Raw genomic sequence first — 23,752 nt, 5'->3', positions numbered from 1 at the left:
ATCATAAGCCGCCTGCAACTCATTTTAGAATCCAACCGGCCTCACAACTGCATGTGTATGATGTTGGGTGAGCGGTATGCTGATGTCGACGTTGTGAACAAAGTGTACCACGTTGGACAGGTATGGACAGGTATAAGTTACGGGCAACGAACACAGTTGCATTTTATCGATGGCAATTTAAATGCACCAAAATACCTCGATGAAATCTTGAGGCCCATTTTTTAATTTTGACCAACAGATGCATATCTGTATTCCCAGTCATGTGAAATCCATAGATTAGGGCCTAATGAATTTATTTATATTGACTGATTTTCCTCATATTAACCGTAACTCAGTAAAATCTTTGAATTTGTTGCTCGTTGCATATTTTTTGTTCAGTATATTTGTCTCTGTTTCAATTCAACTCATGAAACATCAGCAGTTAAGGGGGTTTTGACATGAAATACAATTCCATAGTGTTGTTTCAATACGGTACCATGATGTGAAAACCACTGAAGGAATATTTCTGGCGATTGACAAGATGCCTTGTGATCTGCTACTTGTAAAATAAGAATTGTCTACCACATTAGGTAACATTTGAAGAATAGTCTTGCGTATGACAAATTAATTAAAAATGTGCATTCTATGTTTCTGGTAACATAACATGCTAGTCTTCTATTAAAATGAATACAATTCACTCGTTATTTAAATACATAGAAATGCAATACCTTTATTTTACATGCATACATCTATAACTGTACAACAAGTTGAATGCAGTTTTAAAACTAGAAAAAAAAAGCCCAATCCTAAAACAAGTCCTGAAGATTTACAGCTCGAGCAATGATGAATTTATGTCAAGAAGGTGAAAAGTTTTTAAATTTTTTAAAATCTTTTTTTTTATTTTTTAAACACACACAAAATAAAAACTAGGACTACTAGTGCTGTCCTTGAGTTGTACCTTTTCATAAACAGAACTGGGCTGAATAGAAATGAATTCAGTCACCATAGAGAAGGCACCTTCAGTACACAGTGTATGTACAAACAACATCTGATACACCTGTTTTACTGTAGCTTCTAGTACAATGACAACTGGAGACGTTTACTTAAACAATAAACTAACACATCCATACAAATACATTTTGAAGCAAAAATATCTTCTTGGTCCATACCCAAAGCAGTACCTCGAAATGCATTGTTTTTAACATTTTAATTCTAGATGGACTCTGCCAGCAGAGGTCAACCCAGTGGATATAGTTCAAATTTATTACGCTACTTCCCACTTCATTGATTGGTAACTATTGGTCAGAGTAGTAACTATGTCATTATGCGTCATTCTGTCCACTTAGATCACCAGTCCTTCTTGAGTTCAGAATTGTTGTTGTTTGTTGTTGTTGTTTTTGTTGTTTAGACATGAAAAGGGGCAAATATACATGGACTAACATGTACATCTAAATTAGAAAAAAATGTATAGAAAAATTGTTGATCTTTATTACAGCCAGAAATACCATTTACCTTAAAAATATACTACCACCCATCCAATCGAAAATGTCAATACTTTTCAGAAAAGTGATTTAATATAAAATACTGTATCCTCTAACTGGATTCATGTAACATCCTTTTCTTCTCTCTCAACAAAATAAATCTTATATATAAAAAACAACAACACTCCCAGCACAATTATATATCTATAAGTTTTTATATAGAAACAATCAAATTGACTAAGATACCATAGATGGTTCTATGTTCACATGTTAGAGGACACCCGTTTCGATTGGCACTTACACTGCTATGTAACTGCACCATCACCCGATCGACACAGTGTGGCACTACAATTTTGGGATGATTGTACGCGTTGGTGTGGGGGTCATTGAATGCCGTGGTCAAGATTGGCCCGTCTGTTAGACTATCTGCCTGCTCGGGTTCAGCACGCCTTGGTCGGGTCTGTTGGCAGCTCTGTGGTGGACGTGCGGTACTGAATCTTGGTGTTGGTAATCGCTCCGTGTTTCTGTCTGAGGTGCAATCGAAGCTGACTCTTGTGGCGAAAGTGCAAGTTGCATTTCTCACACTGAAAAAAATATATAAGAACAATTATTTGCTCCGTTTTCTGTCCTGTGTCTATAAAATGTTCTCTGGTTTAATAGCAGACACATATGGATTTCAACACACACACTACTCTCTCAGGTACATTACCCTCACACACACACAGGTACATTACTCTCACTCACACACACAGGTACATTACTCCTACACACAGGTACATTACCCTCACTCACACACACACAGGTACATTACTCTCACACACAGGTACATTACCCTCACTCACACACACACAGGTACATTACCCTCACTCACACACACAGGTACATTACTCTCACTCACACACACACAGGTACATTACTCTCACTCACACAGGTACATTACTCTCACTCACACAGGTACATTACTCTCACTCACACAGGTACATTACTCTCACTCACACAGGTACATTACTCTCACTCACACAGGTACATTACTCTCACTCACAGGTACATTACTCTCACTCACAGGTACAACACACACGCGCACAGGTACAACACACACGCACACAGGTACAACACACACGCACACAGGTATAACACACACACACACACACACACACACACACACACACACACACGCACACACACACACACACACACACACACACACACACACACACACACACACACACACACACACACACACACAGTGTACTTACATGATAGGGCTTTTCTCCTGTGTGTATGCGCAGGTGACTCTTCAGCGTCTGTAGGTGACGGAAGCGCGTTCCACAGATCTCACACGGGTATGGCTTCTCCCCGGTGTGGATCAGCACATGGGCACGGAGATGGGCAACCTGACAACAACATTATGAGACAACTGGGTCGGTGTGGTGGTGAGTGATCACAGCATCTATCCCAAGCCATTTTGGGGGGGGTTACATTTTATTTTCAGGAATAGTATGAGATTAATGGGGGAAACTGAGAAAGAGGGTCATGTAGCGTGGGGGGGGGTCGTACCCACACTGTGCCAGCCTCAGGCAGTAGCAAACAAAAAACTGCATTGATTCCCTCTGTAACTTGTTGAAACCTGACAGAAAGACTCGGCTCACCTGCACAAATCGAGCTCCGCACGTCTCACATTTGTATGGCTTTTCTCCTGAGTGGATACGAGTGTGGGTCTTGAGGTTAGCTGGTCTGTTGAACTGAGCACCACAGATGTTGCAGCGATACGGCTTCTCTCCTGCAACGCAACAACATACAGAACAAACCGTTAGCTACCAAACTTTACTGAAATGGACTTATGGGTTATTTGACAGATCAAAATTACGTGTTGGATTTAGCAAGCTGGCAAATTTAGCATCTGTGGCCAGGGGGCTGCAAGCAAAATAAACTAAGTAAGCAAAATAAACTAAATAAGCAAAATAAACTAAGCACAGTGATTGAGAAAGCCATCTTGAAAGCCTGTATGAACCTGTATGGACAGTCTTGTGGCTGGCGAGGTTTCCTTTGTAGCGAAAAGCAGCCTGACAACGGTCACACTTGTATGGCTTGTCACTGTGGGCCTGCAGCACGTGGCGCTTCAGGGTTTCGTCTTCTGCAAACTTGGAGTCACATTCGTTGCAAAAGAACGTACCATTTTCTGTAAGACAGATCGGAAACAATCAATCAGGATTAGGACTGTTTTATAAGCAGCTAAGAGAGACTGGCCATTAGGACTGTTTTATAAGCAGCCAGAGAGACTGGCCATTAGGTCTGTTTTATAAGCAGCTAAGAGAGACTGGCCATTAGGACTGTTTTATAAGCAGCCAGAGAGACTGGCCATTAGGTCTGTTTTATAAGCAGCCAGAGAGACTGGCCATTAGGTCTGTTTTATAAGTAGCCAGAGAGACTGGCCATTAGGACTGTTTTATAAGCAGCCAGAGAGACTGGCCATTAGGTCTGTTTTATAAGTAGCCAGAGAGACTGGCCATTAGGACTGTTTTATAAGCAGCCAGAGAGACTGGCCATTAGGACTGTTTTATAAGCAGCCAGAGAGACTGGCCATTAGGTCTGTTTTATAAGCAGCTAAGAGAGACTGGCCATTAGGACTGTTTTATAAGCAGCTAAGAGAGACTGGCCATTAGGTCTGTTTTATAAGCATCTAAGAGAGACTGGCCATTAGGTCTGTTTTATAAGCAGCTAAGAGAGACTGGCCATTAGGTCTGTTTTATAAGCAGCCAGAGAGACTGGCCATTAGGTCTGTTTTATAAGCAGCCAGAGAGACTGGCCATTAGGTCTGTTTTATAAGCATCTAAGAGAGACTGGCCATTAGGTCTGTTTTATAAGCAGCCAGAGAGACTGGCCATTAGGTCTGTTTTATAAGCAGCCAGAGAGACTGGCCATTAGGTCTGTTTTATAAGCAGCCAGAGAGACTGGCCATTAGGTCTGTTTTATAAGTAGCCAGAGAGACTGGCCATTAGGACTGTTTTATAAGCAGCCAGAGAGACTGGCCATTAGGTCTGTTTTATAAGTAGCCAGAGAGACTGGCCATTAGGACTGTTTTATAAGCAGCCAGAGAGACTGGCCATTAGGACTGTTTTATAAGCAGCCAGAGAGACTGGCCATTAGGTCTGTTTTATAAGCAGCTAAGAGAGACTGGCCATTAGGACTGTTTTATAAGCAGCTAAGAGAGACTGGCCATTAGGTCTGTTTTATAAGCATCTAAGAGAGACTGGCCATTAGGTCTGTTTTATAAGCAGCTAAGAGAGACTGGCCATTAGGTCTGTTTTATAAGCAGCCAGAGAGACTGGCCATTAGGTCTGTTTTATAAGCAGCCAGAGAGACTGGCCATTAGGTCTGTTTTAAGCATCTAAGAGAGACTGGCCATTAGGTCTGTTTTATAAGCAGCCAGAGAGACTGGCCATTAGGTCTGTTTTATAAGCAGCCAGAGAGACTGGCCATTAGGTCTGTTTTATAAGCAGCCAGAGAGACTGGCCATTAGGTCTGTTTTATAAGCAGCTAAGAGAGACTGGCCATTAGGTATGTTTTATAAGCAGCCAGAGAGACTGGCCATTAGGTCTGTTTTATAAGCAGCCAGAGAGACTGGCCATTAGGTCTGTTTTATAAGCAGCCAGAGAGACTGGCCATTAGGACTGTTTTATAAGCAGCCAGAGAGACTGGCCATTAGGTCTGTTTTATAAGCAGCCAGAGAGACTGGCCATTAGGTCTGTTTTATAAGCAGCCAGAGAGACTGGCCATTAGGTCTGTTTTATAAGCAGCTAAGAGAGACTGGCCATTAGGTCTGTTTTATAAGCAGCTAAGAGAGACTGGCCATTAGGTCTGTTTTATAAGCATCTAAGAGAGACTGGCCATTAGGTCTGTTTTATAAGCAGCCAGAGAGACTGGCCATTAGGACTGTTTTATAAGCAGCCAGAGAGACTGGCCATTAAGACTGTTAGGACAAAACCTTGTGAAGACTTACAGAAAACGTTTGACCTCTGTCATTGCCAACAAAGGGTATATAACAAAGTATTGAGATAAACTTTTGTTATTGACCAAATACTTATTTTCCACCATAATTTGCAAATAAATCCATTAAAAATCCTACAATGCGTTTTTCTGGATTTTTTTCCCTCATTTTGTCTGTCATAGTTGAAGTGTACCTATGATGAAAATTACAGGCCTCTCTCATCTTTTTAAGTGGGAGAACTTGCACAATTGCTGGCTGACTAAATACTTTTTTTGCCCCACTGTATGTATATATATATAGTGCACTACTTTCCTCATATAGTGCACTACTTTCCTTATATCCCCTATATAGTGCACTACTTTCCTTATATCTCCTATATAGTGCACTACTTTCCTCATATCCCCTATATAGTGCACTACTTTCATCATATAGTGCACTACTTTCCTTATATCTCCTATATAGTGCACTATTCTCCTCATATCCCCTATATAGTGCACTACTTTCCTCATATCCCCTATATAGTGCACTACTTTCCTCATATAGTGCACTACTTTCCTCATATAGTGCACTACTTTCCTCATATCCCCTATATAGTGCACTACCTTCCTCATATAGTGCACTACTTTCCTTATATCTCCTATATAGTGCACTACTTTCCTCATATAGTGCACTACTTTCCTTATATCCCCTATATAGTGCACTACTTTCCTTATATCTCCTATATAGTGCACTACTTTCCTCATATAGTGCACTACTTTCCTTATATCTCCTATATAGTGCACTACTTTCCTCATATAGTGCACTACTTTCCTTATATCTCCTATATAGTGCACTACTTTCCTCATATAGTGCACTACTTTCCTTATATCTCCTATATAGTGCACTACTTTCCTTATATCTCCTATATAGTGCACTACTTTCCTTATATCTCCTATATAGTGCACTACTTTCCTCATATAGTGCACTACTTTCTTTATATCCCCTATATAGTGCACTACTTTCCTTATATCTCCTATATAGTGCACTACTTTCCTCATATCTCCTATATAGTGCACTACTTTCCTCATATCTCCTATATAGTGCACTACTTTCCTCATATCTCCTATATAGTGCACTACTTTCCTCATATAGTGCACTACTTTCCTCATATCCCCTATATAGTGCACTACCTTCCTCATATCCCCTATATAGTGCACTACTTTCCTTATATCTCCTATATAGTGCACTACTTTCCTCATATAGTGCACTACTTTCCTCATATCCCCTATATAGTGCACTACCTTCCTCATATCCCCTATATAGTGCACTACTTTCCTCATATAGTGCACTACTTTCCTTATATCTCCTATATAGTGCACTACTTTCCTCATATAGTGCACTACTTTCCTCATATCCCCTATATAGTGCCCTACCTTCCTCATATCTCCTATATAGTGCACTACTTTCCTCATATCCCGTATATAGTGCACTACCTTCCTCATATCCCCTATATAGTGCACTACTTTCCTTATATCTCCTATATAGTGCACTACTTTCCTTATATCTCCAATATAGTGCACTACTTTCCTTATATATCCTATATAGTGCACTACGTTCCTCATATAGTGCACTACTTTCTTTATATCCCCTATATAGTGCACTACTTTCCTTATATCCCCTATATAGTGCACTACTTTCCTCATATCTCCTATATAGTGCACTACTTTCCTCATATCGCCTATATAGTGCACTACTTTCCTTATATCTCCTATATAGTGCACTACTTTCCTCATATAGTGCACTACTTTCCTCATATCCCCTATATAGTGCACTACCTTCCTCATATCTCCTATATAGTGCACTACTTTCCTCATATAGTGCACTGCTTTCCTCATATCCCTATATAGTGCACTACTTTCCTCATATAGTGCACTACTTTCCTCATATCCCCTATATAGTGCACTACCTTCCTCATATCTCCTATATAGTGCACTACTTTCCTCATATAGTGCACTACTTTCCTCATATCCCCTATATAGTGCACTACCTTCCTCATATCTCCTATATAGTGCACTACTTTCCTCATATAGTGCACTACCTTCCTCATATCCCCTATATAGTGCACTACTTTCCTTATATCTCCAATATAGTGCACTACTTTCCTTATATATCCTATATAGTGCACTACTTTCCTCATATCCCCTATATAGTGCACTACTTTCCTCATATAGTGCACTACTTTCTTTATATCCCCTATATAGTGCACTACCTTCCTCATATCCCCTATATAGTGCACTACCTTCCTCATATCCCCTATATAGTGCACTACTTTCCTTATATCTCCTATATAGTGCACTACTTTCCTTATATCTCCTATATAGTGCACTACTTTCCTTATATCTCCTATATAGTGCACTACTTTCCTCATATAGTGCACTACTTTCCTCATATAGTCCACTACTTTCCTTATTATAGTGCACTACTTTCCTTATATAGTGCACTACTTTCCTTATATAGTGCACTACTTTCCTTATATCTCCTATATAGTGCACTACTTTCCTTATATCTCCTATATAGTGCACTACTTTCCTTATATCTCCTATATAGTGCACTACTTTCCTTATATCTCCTATATAGTGCACTACCTTCCTCATATAGTGCACTACTTTCCTTTTATCCCCTATATAGTGCACTACCTTCCTCATATAGTGCACTACTTTCCTTATATCCCCTATATAGTGCACTGCTTTCCTTATATCCCCTATATAGTGCACTACTTTCCTCATATCCCCTATATAGTGCACTACTTTCCTCATATAGTGCACTACTTTAATTATATAGTGCACTACTTTCCTCATTTCCCCTATATAGTGCACTACTTTCCTCATATAGTGCACTACTTTCCTCATATAGTGCACTACTTTCCTTATATCTCCTATATAGTGCAATACTTTCCTCATATAGTGCACTACTTTCCTCATATAGTGCACTACTTTCTTTATATCCCCTATATAGTGCACTACTTTCCTCATATCTCCAATATAGTGCACTACTTTTCTTATATCTCCTATATAGTGCACTACTTTCCTCATATAGTGCACTACTTTCTTTATATCCCCTATATAGTGCACTACTTCCTCATATAGTGCACTACTTTCCTCATATCCCCTATATAGTGCACTACTTTCCTTATATCCCCTATATAGTGCACTACTTTCCTCATATCTCCTATATAGTGCACTACTTTCCTCATATCTCCTATATAGTGCACTACTTTCCTCATATAGTGCACTACTTTCCTTATATCTCCTATATAGTGCACTACTTTCCTTATATCTCCTATATAGTGCACTACTTTCCTTATATCTCCTATATAGTGCACTACTTTCCTTATATCTCCTATATAGTGCACTACTTTCCTTATATCTCCTATATAGTGCACTACTTTCCTCATATAGTGCACTACTTTCCTCATATCCCCTATATAGTGCACTACCTTCCTCATATCTCCTATATAGTGCACTACTTTCCTCATATAGTGCACTACTTTCCTCATATCCCCTATATAGTGCACTACCTTCCTCATATCCCCTATATAGTGCACTACTTTCCTTATATCTCCTATATAGTGCACTACTTTCCTTATATCTCCAATATAGTGCACTACTTTCCTTATATATCCTATATAGTGCACTACTTTCCTTATATCTCCTATATAGTGCACTACTTTCCTCATATAGTGCACTACTTTCCTCATATCCCCTATATAGTGCACTACCATCCTCATATCTCCTATATAGTGCACTACTTTCCTCATATAGTGCACTACTTTCCTCATATCCCCTATATAGTGCACTACCTTCCTCATATCCCCTATATAGTGCACTACCTTCCTCATATCTCCTATATAGTGCACTACTTTCCTCATATAGTGCACTACTTTCCTCATATCCCCTATATAGTGCACTACCTTCCTCATATCTCCTATATAGTGCACTACTTTCCTCATATAGTGCACTACTTTCCTCATATCCCCTATATATTGCACTACCTTCCTCATATCCCCTATATAGTGCACTACTTTCCTTATATAGTGCACTACTTTCCTTATATCTCCTATATAGTGCACTACTTTCCTTATATCTCCTATATAGTGCACTACTTTCCTTATATCTCCTATATAGTGCACTACTTTCCTTATATCTCCTATATAGTGCACTACTTTCCTTATATCTCCTATATAGTGCACTACTTTCCTTATATCTCCTATATAGTGCACTACTTTCCTCATATAGTGCACTACTTTCCTCATATAGTCCACTACTTTCCTTATTATAGTGCACTACTTTCCTTATATAGTGCACTACTTTCCTTATATAGTGCACTACTTTCCTTATATCCCCTATATAGTGCACTACTTTCCTTATATCTCCTATATAGTGCACTACTTTCCTTATATCTCCTATATAGTGCACTACTTTCCTCATATAGTGCACTACTTTCCTTATATCTCCTATATAGTGCACTACTTCCTCATATAGTGCACTACCTTCCTCATATAGTGCACTACCTTCCTCATATAGTGCACTACTTTCCTCATATAGTGCACTACTTTCCTCATATAGTCCACTACTTTCCTTATTATAGTGCACTACTTTCCTCATATCCCCTATATAGTGCACTACTTTCCTCATATAGTGCACTACTTTCCTCATATCCCTATATAGTGCACTACTTTCCTTATATAGTGCACTACTTTCCTCATATCCCTATATAGTGCACTACTTTCCTTATATAGTGCACTACTTTCCTTATATAGTGCACTACTTTCCTTATATAGTCCACTACTTTCCTTATATAGTGCACTACTTTCCTTATATAGTGCACTACTTTTCCTCATATAGTGCACTACTTTCCTTATATCTCCTATATAGTGCACTACCTTCCTCATATAGTGCACTACTTTCCTTTTATCCCCTATATAGTGCACTACCTTCCTCATATAGTGCACTACTTTCCTTATATCCCCTATATAGTGCACTGCTTTCCTTATATCCCCTATATAGTGCACTACTTTCCTCATATCCCCTATATAGTGCACTACTTTCCTCATATAGTGCACTACTTTAATTATATAGTGCACTACTTTCCTCATATCCCCTATATAGTGCACTACTTTCCTTATATCTCCTATATAGTGCAATACTTTCCTCATATAGTGCACTACTTTCCTCATATAGTGCACTACTTTCTTTATATCCCCTATATAGTGCACTACTTTCCTTATATCTCCTATATAGTGCACTACTTTCCTTATATCCCCTATATAGTGCACTACTTTCCTCATATCTCCTATATAGTGCACTACTTTCCTTATATAGTGCACTACTTTCCTTATATCTCCTATATAGTGCACTACTTCCTCATATAGTGCACTACTTTCCTTATATCTCCAATATAGTGCACTACTTTTCTTATATCTCCTATATAGTGCACTACTTTCCTCATATAGTGCACTACTTTCTTTATATCCCCTATATAGTGCACTACCTTCCTCATATAGTGCACTACTTTCCTCTTATCCCCTATATAGTACACTACTTTCCTCATATAGTGCACTACTTTCCTTTTATCCCCTATATAGTGCACTACTTTCCTTATATGTCCTATATAGTGCACTACTTTCCTTATATCTCCTATATAGTGCACTACTTTCCTTATATCTCCTATATAGTGCACTACTTTCCTTATATCTCCTATATAGTGCACTATACAAGCAGTCATTTGGAACACAGCCCATGTTTAAAAAGCAGCTTGTGCTCACCACAGCTGGAGTCGGAGTACTCCGAGTGTAACTCTGACATCATGTCCTCCGCTAAACAGGAAGCCGGGGTGTTGGGACACACTTCAGAGTGCTGCGGGGGCGGGGCACCACAGGAGGTGCACTTTAAGTGGCTGATGTAGACAGAGGAGTGGCTGTCAGCGCTCCTCTGTGATCCCTCCAGAGCTCTGGAGACACAAACGGCTGCGTGTCAGACATCATTCCTCCACACGACAACACAACCCGTAAGAGAGGAGGAGAGAGAGAAACGCTACGGGCAGGCGACCAGTGGAAAGCCGTTAACTAGGGTAGTGTGAATTATCACTTATATTTGCTCTTAAATCTTGTGAATTGGGTTTGATGGATAAAACAGCTTAACTGGAGAGTTTTATTAAGTGATACTGGCAACAACAAAAAATATCACTTCCTGTTCATTTCATGTGGAGATTGCAAAGAGACAAAAGGCCATAAAGGCCTAGACGTTGCTCACATCAAATTGGGAACAATCAAGCATTCGAGCTACAGTTACGCTTTAGTTTTACTATCGATATGACTGTAGGGCTTACCTGTTGATGCTGTGGAGTCGGGAGGCCTGTGGAACCGGCAGGTCCTCTCCGTGCTCACTGATCTTGGTGTTGGCCTGCGGGTCCAGGTGCTCTGAGTCTGAGGGGTGGAGGTAGGGGGGCAGACCCAGGCGCTGGGGGGAGCAGACCACCGGCTCCTGCAGCCCAACATCCTCCTCCTTGGTGGCTCTCTGATTGAGCACGATAAACTTGTATTTCTTCCAGTTGCGTGCCTTGGGATCCTGGCTGCCTTGTAGGGGCAGGGCACCACACCGGCCGGCCAGGGAGAGGGAGAGGCCTGCGTTCTTACTGCTGCTGGACTCGGTGGGGGAGTTAGGCTGGCAGTCCGATTTGAGCGGGCTCTGAGGACTGCTCATCAGGCCCTTCCGTCCAGCTGAGGAAATCCCCAGAGGGTAGTGCTGCTGGCTCATGTCTTCCTCTGTCGTCTGAGGACCGTGCTCCTTACCCAGAACCACCTTCTGCTGCTCGTGGGCCGCGGCGGCAAACCCTCTCTTCCTGGAGCCTCCCACCCCACCAGTCTGGCTAACCCCTCCCTCATAGCTCTCCTTCCTCATCTCCTCCTCCCTGGAGGAGACGTAGCTGGCTGTATGGTGGATGCTGGCCGAGCCCCCGCTCACCGCTCGGCTGTAATCAACCCTCATGGCGCTGCCCGTGTCCGGGGGGGAACAGTGCTTGTGGTGGATCCCGCCTTTAGAGAAGTCAGCGAATGTGTTTTTAGCGTCTGTCAGCTTGCAGAGAGGGAAAGGGAACCCCTGGACGGGGAACTGACCGTAGAGGTGGTAGTTGCTGGGGGAATTGACCCCGTTGAACATGCTGGAGCCGTAGGGCCTCCCGTCTCTGAAGGGGCCGACGCGGCCGGGTAGGTTGTCGACCACATCGTGGGGCCGGTATGCATGGACGCCCTGAGGTAAAAGTAAGGGGCTGACCAAGAACTCATCTCTGGGCAGCTTGTTGGCCTGGCCAGGGTCACTGTGAGGAGGATAGATGAAGAGGAAAGATGAGACAACGGAACCTGAACACGGCAGACACCGGACACCGGACACCAGAGTTTACATTACACAAACTTTGTGATAAATTGGTTATTTAAATTTTTTTTTTAAATCCACACTTGCTAATTGTCGCTGTGCACGCCTCTTCACAGGTCGTAATATGCAAATAAGACGGTTGTTAACTGTACCGGAGTCTGGCGTACAGGTTAGTCATCTGACTCCACCACATTTAGACCCTCTTCTTTCTGATTAACCCCCCCTCTACACCCCCACCCCCTTTCAATTAAAAAGATAGATGGTTTTACATCCATTCCCTGTCCATGTACCTGGATTTGATGAATCTGTGGCAGGTGTCCACAACGTGATCCATCTGTAGGTAGATGGCTGTGTTCATGATCGCCATGATCAGACTCTCCTTCAGCGTCAGTCTAGAAGTGTACATGAACTCCAGGAGGATGGCAAACCCCTCGGGGTCCACCTTGGGGTCCAGACTGATGGCATTCAGGTTACACTTCAGGGAGTCCGTAAATATAGTGTAGAACAACCCACTAGAGAGAGAGGAGAGGAGAGGACAAAGATATAATACCATGTGCTGTACATAACAGCAACATGGAAACTGACAGGGGGGCATGGGAGACAGACACACAGGGGGGGCATGGGAGGCAGACACACAGGGGGGACATGGGAGACAGACACACAGGGGGAGGGGGACATGGGAGATAGACACACAGGGGGAGGGGGACATGGGAGACAGACACACAGGGGGAGGGGACATGGGAGACAGACACACAGGGGGGGACATGGGAGACAGACACACAGGAGGGGGGTGGAGACATGGGAGACAGACACACAGGGGGACCAATCGTTAGCTCTCCGAGCTGCTTCCTAAAAGCATCTTAAGGCTACATTCAGCATTAGAACGTTCGTAGGAGCATCAGAGCGGTTTCCCTAAACCAAACCTAAAGTTGCTCCTGAAAACACTTATTTAACATCTGTCTCAGACCACTTGTAGAACAGTACACTGTTAGATGCCATGTCGCCCTTCCCCGTCACACAGGAGATCTCAGCTAAATGCAAAAAAAAGATTTTTAAATAAAGATGTTTTATCTCTGCCGATAACTTCAGAACGATTGTGAGTGACTTTTTTTATTTCACCTTTATTTAACCAGGTAGGCTAGTTGAGAACACCTTTATTTAACCTGGTAGGCTAGTTGAGAACACCTTTATTTAACCAGGTAGGCCAGTTGAGAACACCTTTATTTAACCAGGTAGGCCAGTTGAGAACACCTTTATTTAACTAGGTAGGCCAGTTGAGAACACCTTTATTTAACCAGGTAGGCCAGTAGAGAACACCTTTATTTAACCAGGTAGGCCAGTAGAGAACACCTTTATTTAACCAGGTAGGCCAGTTGAGAACACCTTTATTTAACCAGGTAGGCCAGTTGAGAACACCTTTATTTAACCAGGTAGGCCAGTTGAGAACACCTTTATTTAACCAGGTAGGCCAGTTGAGAACACCTTTATTTAACCAGGTAGGCCAGTAGAGAACACCTTTATTTAACCAGGTAGGCCAGTTGAGAACACCTTTATTTAACCAGGTAGGCTAGTTGAGAACACCTTTATTTAACCAGGTAGGCTAGTTGAGAACACCTTTATTTAACCAGGTAGGCTAGTTGAGAACACCTTTATTTAACCAGGTAGGCTAGTTGAGAACACCTTTATTTAACCAGGTAGGCTAGTTGAGAACACCTTTATTTAACCAGGTAGGCTAGTTGAGAACACCTTTATTTAACCAGGTAGGCTAGTTGAGAACACATTTAACCAGGTAGGCTAGTTGAGAACACCTTTATTTAACCAGGTAGGCCAGTAGAGAACACCTTTATTTAACCAGGTAGGCCAGTAGAGAACACCTTTATTTAACCAGGTAGGCCAGTTGAGAACACCTTTATTTAACCAGGTAGGCTAGTTGAGAACACCTTTATTTAACCAGGTAGGCCAGTTGAGAACACCTTTATTTAACCAGGTAGGCTAGTTGAGAACACGTTCTCATTTACAACTGCGACCTGGCCAAGATGAAGCATAGCAGTGTGAACAGACAACACAGAGTTACACATGGAATAAACAATTAACAAGTCAATAACACAGTAGAAAAAAATAAAAAAGAGAGTCATATATACATTGTGTGCAAAAGGCATGAGGAGGTAGGTGAATAATTACAATTTTAGCAGATTAACACTGGAGTGATAAATGATCAGATGGTCATGTACAGGTAGAGATATTGGTGTGAACTGGAGTGATAAATGATCAGATGGTCATGTACAGGTAGAGATACTGGAGTGATAAATGATCAGATGGTCATGTACAGGTAGAGATACTGGAGTGATAAATGATCAGATGGTCATGTGCAGGTAGAGATACTGGAGTGATAAATGATCAGATGGTCATGTGCAGGTAGAGATACTGGAGTGATAAATGATCAGATGGTCATGTACAGGTAGAGATACTGGAGTGATAAATGATCAGATGGTCATGTACAGGTAGAGATACTGGAGTGATAAATGATCAGATGGTCATGTACAGGTAGAGATACTGGAGTGATAAATGATCAGATGGTCATGTGCAGGTAGAGATACTGGAGTGATAAATGATCAGATGGTCATGTACAGGTAGAGATACTGGAGTGATAAATGATCAGATGGTCATGTACAGGTAGAGATACTGGAGTGATAAATGATCAGATGGTCATGTGCAGGTAGAGATACTGGAGTGATAAATGATCAGATGGTCATGTAGGTAGAGATACTGGAGTGATAAATGATCAGATGGTCATGTACAGGTAGAGATACTGGAGTGATAAATGATCAGATGGTCATGTGCAGGTAGAGATACTGGAGTGATAAATGATCAGATGGTCATGTACAGGTAGAGATACTGGAGTGATAAATGATCAGATGGTCATGTGCAGGTAGAGATACTGGAGTGATAAATGATCAGATGGTCATGTGCAGGTAGAGATACTGGAGTGATAAATGATCAGATGGTCATGTGCAGGTAGAGATACTGGAGTGATAAATGATCAGATGGTCATGTACAGGTAGAGACACTGGAGTGATAAATGATCAGATGGTCATGTACAGGTAGAGATACTGGAGTGATAAATGATCAGATGGTCATGTGCAGGTAGAGATACTGGAGTGATAAATGATCAGATGGTCATGTACAGGTAGAGATACTGGAGTGATAAATGATCAGATGGTCATGTACAGGTAGAGATACTGGAGTGATAAATGATCAGATGGTCATGTACAGGTAGAGATGCTGGAGTGATAAATGATCAGATGCCCATTTCTTTCCATTACAAGAGAAGGAGAGGAATGTGCTTCCAGCGAAACCCCAGGTCAGATCTACAGAACCGTCACAGAGTATTCACACCCCTCGACTTAGTCCACAGCCTGAATTCAAGATGGATTCTCACCCATCTAAAAACACAATACCTCATGATGACAAAGTCAAAAGATGGTTTAGAAATGAAATTCATTTCTTGAAAATTAAATACATAAAAATCACATTTTGCATAAGTATTTCACACCCCTGTCAATTAAGCTGTAAGGCACGAGGGCGGTGTGGTATATGGCCAATATATCACGGCTAAGGGCTGTTCTTAGGCACGACACCACGCGGAGTGCTTGGTCATTTACGACAAACCCCCCCCCGAGGTGCCTTATTGCTGTTATAAAACAGGGCTCGAACCACCCAGTTTATTACACATTAGTTAGAATCACCTTTGGGTAAGTCTAAGAGCTTTGCACACTTGGGGACTGATTTATCAATCGTGTGTAGTCGTCAATCATGTGTGGGATAATATCAAATCAAAAATGTGAGATTTATCAATATGAACGTTTGCTTTGAGTACGCACGGAAATTGACACAGAGCCGTGACCATCTGTATACACAGTGCCAAGAGCTGGAATGAGGGAGATACTTGTCAAGTATAAAATGTGAAAATATATATATGTTGGAAATATGTGAAATTGGGAGAATTAATAATAGACTTAATAATGAAATGTTTTTATTTTATTTTGTGAAATAAGGCTAACTATTCAAAACAGAGCTACAAGATGTTTCCTTGGAGTGTAATAAGCGTTCCCCAAGCCTTGCTATTCAAGGAGACATGGGTTGGGAGCCCAGTCTCAAGGCAGAGGAGTGAAATAAGGTTCTGGAACAGTGTTAATGGCATAGAGGTTTTCAACGGGGATAAAACATACAATTACCCTTTTGGACAAAGGAATTTGCTCTACAACACATTTAGAATCAAGTTATGATGCGACGTCAACATGATCAAAACACAAGTTAACGCTTTAGCGACAAAAGAACTGAACTCAAACTTCTAACCAGATTTAAAAACTATTTTCAAAACACATCTCGAACCCTGACACCCGTCACCTAACAAAAATTCAAATATCCTTGTGATGAGAACCGGGATACTGCCTCTGGCAATATAAATAGGGAGGTTCAACACCATAGATAAACAAGAGTGGCTGTATATAGTCTGATTTAGGTTAACAAGAGTGGCTGTATATAGTCTGATTTAGGTTAACAAGAGTGGCTGTATATAGTCTGATTTAGGTTAACAAGAGTGGCTGTATATAGTCTGATTTAGGTTAACAAGAGTGGCTGTGTAGAGTCTGATTTAGGTTAACAAGAGTGGCTGTATATAGTCTGATTTAGGTTAACAAGAGTGGCTGTGTAGAGTCTGATTTAGGTTAACAAGAGTGGCTGTATATAGTCTGATTTAGGTTAACAAGAGTGGCTGTGTATAGTCTGATTTAGGTTAACAAGAGTGGCTGTATATAGTCTGATTTAGGGGAGATCAAGAATGAACTGCACTTTATGATTTAAGAGAACTTGTTTAAAAATAAAATAAAATTTTAAAAAACAGAACTATCCTGTAGTAGTACTTTTGAAAAACTTGAAAGACTATTCAGAAAATAAGTTGTTTTCCTGGTATGCAAATGTTATTTCCAAAGCTTGGAAGAAGCCATGAGATAAGTTATAAAACACTTAAAATGTTTTTGTTTTGCGTTTCAGTAGGAATGTACGTAGCTAGGTGTGTAACTATCATCGGTATGATCATTTTATCAGGATACAACGGTTTCCATGTGAGTTGGCCGTCATGACGACTTGACACGATCATTTTTTTTTAAATCACTAATTTCCACCTAGGTCTCCATTCGATCGTTCTCTTGTGATTTGTTTCTATAATTGTTGCCCACTAGGTGGCGCCATTGACCACAGTACCTCTTAACCCTGTGGCTCTTACTTGTATTGATAGACACATCTCATTGACACCGCCAGGTGACTAATGTCCAACGCTAATTGTCTTCCCTTATCCATGTGGCCTATGTAGTGGTCGCATTCAGTTGGTCATTGTTTTGACGAAAGCCATTGACAAAGGCCAAAAACGTCAAGTTTAACATTTAAAAAATATATATATTTTTAATTTTTATATGTGCTGCATCTTTTCTTTTCAAATTATGATCTAATTGTTTTGTTGCATCTTCACACTTTTTTCCCTCACATTTTAAAACAATTAATAAATGAATGTCACTATGATCACTCTGCATCATTGAATTCCTTCCCTTTTGCCTCAGAGTAACCTAGGCAGTTAGAAATCAATCATCCTGGAAGTGTGGATGTGGGGATCGGAGTGGATTTGACAGGTGTATATGGCAATAGCACCAACTATTAAGGAACAAATCTATGGATTTCACATGACTGGGAATACAGATATGCATCTGTTGGTCACAGATACCTTAGAAAAAGGTAGGGGCGTGGATCAGAAAACCAGTCAGTATCTGGTGTGACCATTTGCCTCATGCAGCTCAACACATCTCCTTCACATAGAGTTGATCAGGCTGTTGAATGTGTCCTGTGGAATGTTGTCCCACTCCTCTTCAATGGCTGTGTGAAGTTGGTGGATATTGGAGGGAACTGGAACACGCTGTCGTACACGGTGATCCAGAGCATCCCAAACATGCTCAATGGGTGACATGTCTGGTGAGGATGCAGGCCATGGAAGAACTGGGACATTTTTTAAGCTTCCAGGAACTGTGTACAGAGCCTTATGACATGGGGCCGTGCATTATCATGCTGAAACATGAGGTGATGGCCACTCGCTCACACGACGCCATACACTGAGTATTTCTGTCGGGTAAAAAAGCCATTTTGTGGGGGGAAAACCTCATTGATTGGCTGGGACTGGCTCCCCAGTGCCCACCAAGGACCAGCCAAGGCTGCACCCCTACCCAGTCATGTGAAATCCATAGATTAGGGCCTGATGAATTTATTTCAATTGACTGATTTCCTAATATGAACTGGAACTCAGTAAAATCGTTGAAAGTGTTGCATGTTGCATTTATATTTTTAATAAGGTATTAGAGGTAGAGATGTACATGAAGGCAGGGTAAAGTGACTAGTCATCAGGATAGATAATAATAAGGTATTTGAGGTAGATATGTACATGAAGGCAGGGTAAAGTGACTAGACATCAGGATAGATAATAATAAGGTATTTGAGGTAGATATGTACATGAAGGCAGGGTAAAGTGACTAGACATCAGGATAGATAATAATAAGGTATTTGAGGTAGATATGTACATGAAGGCAGGGTAAAGTGACTAGACATCAGGATAGATAAGAGTAAAATCAAGTAGAACCAGCAAATGTGTGTGACAAGTCTTGATTCAGTGCATTATTATAGGGTATTGGAATAAATCGTGTCAATCTTTTCAGCCATGGGTGGTAATATCTCTCTAGGAGCTGATCCATCGTCAGTATTGTGGAATAATTCTCAAGGTTAAGGTAAGACTGGAAAGGGAGAACTCTGATCTGAGAGCAGTGCTTCCTTTCCAGCCTATCAACATTGACACTATGCCTCAACGACACACTTAGTGAACGTTCTCTCGCGTTGTGTTTTGGAAAAGAAACGCATGTTTCTACACCTGCATTGCTTGCTGTTTTTTATTTTATTTATTTTTTTAGGTCTGGGTTTCTGTACAACACATTGAGATTTCAGCTGATGTAAGAAGGGCTTTATAAATAGATTTGATTTGATGTTACGTCTTCGGGCCGTTGTAGGAAAGCTGCATCGTTAAAACACTAGTAAGCATAAGTTCCATGGAGAACAGTGTGTGAGAGAGACAGGGACAGGAAAGGGACTTTAAATATCATGCCAAGTACAGAACAGCAACATGCAAAACTAGGGTTCAAGCGTGACAGAAAGTGTGTGTGTGTGTGTGTGTGTGGGGGGGGGCAAAAGTGGGACAGAGCCTGGTGCTAGATCTGTTTGTGCTAGTATGTCAACACCAGAAACACTGTTTTGGCATGACAAGGACAAGGCATGATGACACAGACTGGTAGACATACTGGGACTTGGGAGTCAACACACCTGCAGGCCATGAGGACAGTCTTGTGAGCACGAAACTGCTGTCTGTTGACCAGGATGGTGACATCTGTGAGGATGTCCCGGCTCCGTAGCCGGTTGAGGTTCAGCAGCACGTCGCTGGCGTGACGCGTGAATTGGATACAGCTGTCTGCTGCGCAAGTCATCTTGTCGAGCTCTGGAAAAATACAAAATAAATTCCCCATGGTCAGTGCCGTGGATATACACAAGGTTATTCATCAAATACCTGCTATTTTGAAGGAGAGAACCGGTGGTACGTGGTTCAACCTGGAGGGCTCTCCAACCCTGTTCCTGGAGAGTTACCCTCCTGTAGGTTATTGCACAAACCCTAATCTAGCACATCTGATTGATCAAATGAAATCAGGTTAGTTACAACTGGGGTTGGAGCCAACATCTACAGGGTATGGAGAGCCCTGGTCCCGAGGCAGTGGTTTAATGAGATATTAAGATATACCAGAGAAAGCATGGCAGGAAGGCTGGGTGCATCGGGCTCTTTTAAAAATATTGGTTATTTTAATATAGGAAATTGCCCTCGTCGCTTCTCATCATATCCCTGATTGCAGTAGAGGTTTGCAGCCAATAGGCAGCGCCATTGAACAGCATAAAGTATGGAGCATTCAAGTAACATTTTCTGTTCAGCAAGTGGGAGAACACTTGATTTCTGTATTGTTGCCACACAAACGTGAATGTTCGAGGATGAATGATAGCCCCGGCACCCTTATTCAGAAAGTCTAGCCCTGCGTTAGGCAGTCAACGCCCGTGGTTAGGTGGCAGCTTATCATTTAATGTCACGTAGCAACACTGTCACATTCAGCATGGAAACAGGACAGTATAAAGTAGAGAAATACAAGACGCCAGGTGTTGGAAACTTCTTCCCAAGAGTACAGTATACTACACCATACACCTGTCTGGTTCACACACCGGCTACGGCAAATGATAAAAGAGGTGCGTCTTTTAAATGATAACGCGTGTGCCATCATCGGGGCACTTCTGACGTATTGAACATTCTGTGTCGGGATTCGAAGTCATTTTCCATCCGAATCAACGACACACTCCAGAGTTACATTTTCCCGGCGATATCGTTAATTTAAAAAAGAACTACCGTACCACTATTTATTCACACATAATCTGAGATGGAGAGAAACTTTTTTTTTTTTTTTTTTTAGCATGTCAAGTTTGTATGAATGCGACAGACAAAAGTTGCCAGATTTAACTTTACTGTGCACTGACAGAAGACAGAATGATTGACTATTATTAACAATAATAACACAACTACACTTAAATATTTAATGTAATCAAAAAGTAGATTACAGGGCAAAACTGCTCCATGAATATTTAAATATGATTCACCACAAGATGTCATCAATATATTAAGCTAGCCTAGAAATGTATGCGTGTGCTCTTCCGCAATATAAATAGCGGGTAGTCAGGCGCAAGAGAGCGCGTTATGGCAGTGTTTCCCAAACTCGGTCCCGGGGACCCCAATGTGTGCAAGTTTGGGGTTTTTCCTAGCACTACTCAGTTTATTCAAATCATCTCATGAATCATCATGTTGTTATTATTTTTAGGGCAAAGATAAAAACGTGCACACAGGGATGTCCCCAGGACCGAGGTTAGGAAACGCTGTGTTCTGGCAATAACATAATGTAATTGCAACGCACAACAAGACTTGAGCATATTTTGAGAACACTTGTCAAAGTTGGTTTGTTTAGGCTACAGTCTGCTTTTTAACCGGTATCCTAACTTACTACCACGTCATTTCCCCCCCGTCCAACCCATTGTAATCAAATGTTTTTAAAAGGACAGTTTCTTCCCGTGGAATAGTATGTTGAGCCAGCCCGTTCAATAACACATTGGAACAAGTACTATCACTCTGACTCAATGCCGAGTCTCAGGCTGACACTCGACACCACCCGAAATGAATCATGTACACAAGTAAACAGACTTCTTCTCAGCGGTCAACAGAGGCTACAACCCACCTACGACTATTGCTTCAGTATTTTCCAATTGGTAAAAATGATTTTTTTTCTCGGTTATTCACTTTTCAAATCAAATTGACAGATGAAGAGATTCAAAGGTACTACTTTCAGACACTTAACTACACTTCAAATCTACTTTTTTTAATTTTATTTTTTTAAATCAGACTTCTTGCATGGAAGCTTAGCAAACAAATACATTCTAATGCTGCAACATTGTATATGTTAACCATTCAAAATACTATAACTACGACATTGTTCCGTTTTCCTGTCATGTTGCCTAAAATCATCCATCCCTGGCTCCAGACAGATAGCACGCAGGTACAAACTTGCACTCGTAAACTAGGCTGTGGAAAGCTACAAACTAAAAACCATATTTCCGTGAGGTGTGTGTGTGTGTGTGTGTGTGTGTGTGTGGGGGGGGGCAGGAACACTGCGAAACAAGACAATCAATATCTCGTGCAACCAGATCCCGATGTTAGATGTGATTATTTTCTCCAAGACTGTCAGGATATCTAAAACAATGTAGTATAACAACACTGACACACCTACCCCTGCCCATCTGCCACAAGCCCAAACACACTGTGCAAGTTACTTAGTTATGCGGATGGGAATCACGTTATATTAACCACTGAAATCCTTTCTGTGCAACGCCGTTGATAGTAAATACAAAATACACAAAATCCAGCCAGGTCAGATCTAAACCAAGTTTTGCTTAAAATAAAGAAGGCAGCATTTAGTTACACTGAACTCCCTTGTTCATTATTAGCAGTAAAGTCAGATCTAACAGAATAACCACGTCATCTCATGTCTGTTTCGCGATCAGCACAGTTACAGTATCAAAACGCCTCCACTGTCAAACCCGACAGAAGGCGAACCGAGAGCCGTATAGTGAAGTGAAGACAGCGGAATATTATTATAGAAACAGATATGTCAAGAGCACTGTCACCCGGCAAAAACCGTGCGCTCTAAAACAGTCCACCAAAAACACCTTCAAATCACCTAGATTTACATTATAAAACACATTCAGAAACACAGCCAGCACTACGCCATCACCTGCAACGAAGAGTACAACTTCGCGCCAAATTACATAGGGAAAAAAAATAATTGTTTAAAAAATATCACCTGATATTGCTTTCCTAGAAACTTCTTGCATCACCACTTCTAAGAACCCCAGTTCTAAGAATCAGAGGAGCTCAATTCTCAGAATTTGAGCTTGTGGCGATACCACTTTCCGAGGGAAGGGGAGAGTCAGGTTTTAATGCTGCCTGAGAAATCATCTTTCTGAGATTTTGATTTCCGTGCGTATTATACAACATGACTTATGGAACAAGTGTATTACAAAAGCAAGCTAAAATGATTGTACATTTTATACTATTTTTCTATATTTTAAAAGAAATGGAGTATTTTATTTTTATACCCCCTACTTTTGGATTCTCCCAGACCTAGACGGTCACATGGGCAGAAGAGTTGCCTACGTAAAACCCCTGCCTC

General features: G+C 41.2%; 1 protein-coding gene across 1 annotated transcript; it reads right to left on the bottom strand.

Annotated features, from left to right (window-relative positions):
* Window positions 1-686: 686 nt before the first annotated feature.
* On the bottom strand, window positions 687-23,455 carry LOC121846647 (B-cell lymphoma 6 protein homolog). The gene is made up of 9 exons (XM_042322848.1): window positions 23,384-23,455; window positions 20,268-20,439; window positions 13,148-13,369; window positions 11,815-12,801; window positions 11,252-11,436; window positions 3,472-3,639; window positions 3,110-3,240; window positions 2,717-2,854; window positions 687-2,044 (listed from the first exon to the last, which is right to left on the bottom strand). The coding sequence occupies exons 1-9, from the start codon at window positions 23,412-23,414 to the stop codon at window positions 1,901-1,903; spliced, it is 2,178 nt and encodes a 725-aa protein (XP_042178782.1). The 5' UTR covers window positions 23,415-23,455; the 3' UTR covers window positions 687-1,900.
* Window positions 23,456-23,752: the final 297 nt, after the last annotated feature.

This window comes from Oncorhynchus tshawytscha, linkage group LG06 (genome assembly GCF_018296145.1).
Source record: "Oncorhynchus tshawytscha isolate Ot180627B linkage group LG06, Otsh_v2.0, whole genome shotgun sequence".
Lineage (NCBI taxonomy): Eukaryota > Metazoa > Chordata > Actinopteri > Salmoniformes > Salmonidae > Oncorhynchus > Oncorhynchus tshawytscha.
Note: the sequence above shows the minus strand (reverse complement) of the source record. Positions and strands in the feature narration are given on the sequence as shown.

Bases quoted from the DNA above. Each gene is read 5' to 3' on its own strand.
- LOC121846647 (XM_042322848.1), bottom strand. From the start codon at position 23,414: ATGCAAGAAGTTTCTAGGAAAGCAATATCAG. The intron at 12,802-13,147 runs GTACATGGACAG...TCCTCCTCACAG, and splicing joins CACAGATTCATCAAATCCAG to TGACCCTGGCCAGGCCAACA. The intron at 2,045-2,716 runs GTAAGTACACTG...TATTTTTTTCAG, and splicing joins CAGGAGAAAAGCCCTATCAT to TGTGAGAAATGCAACTTGCA.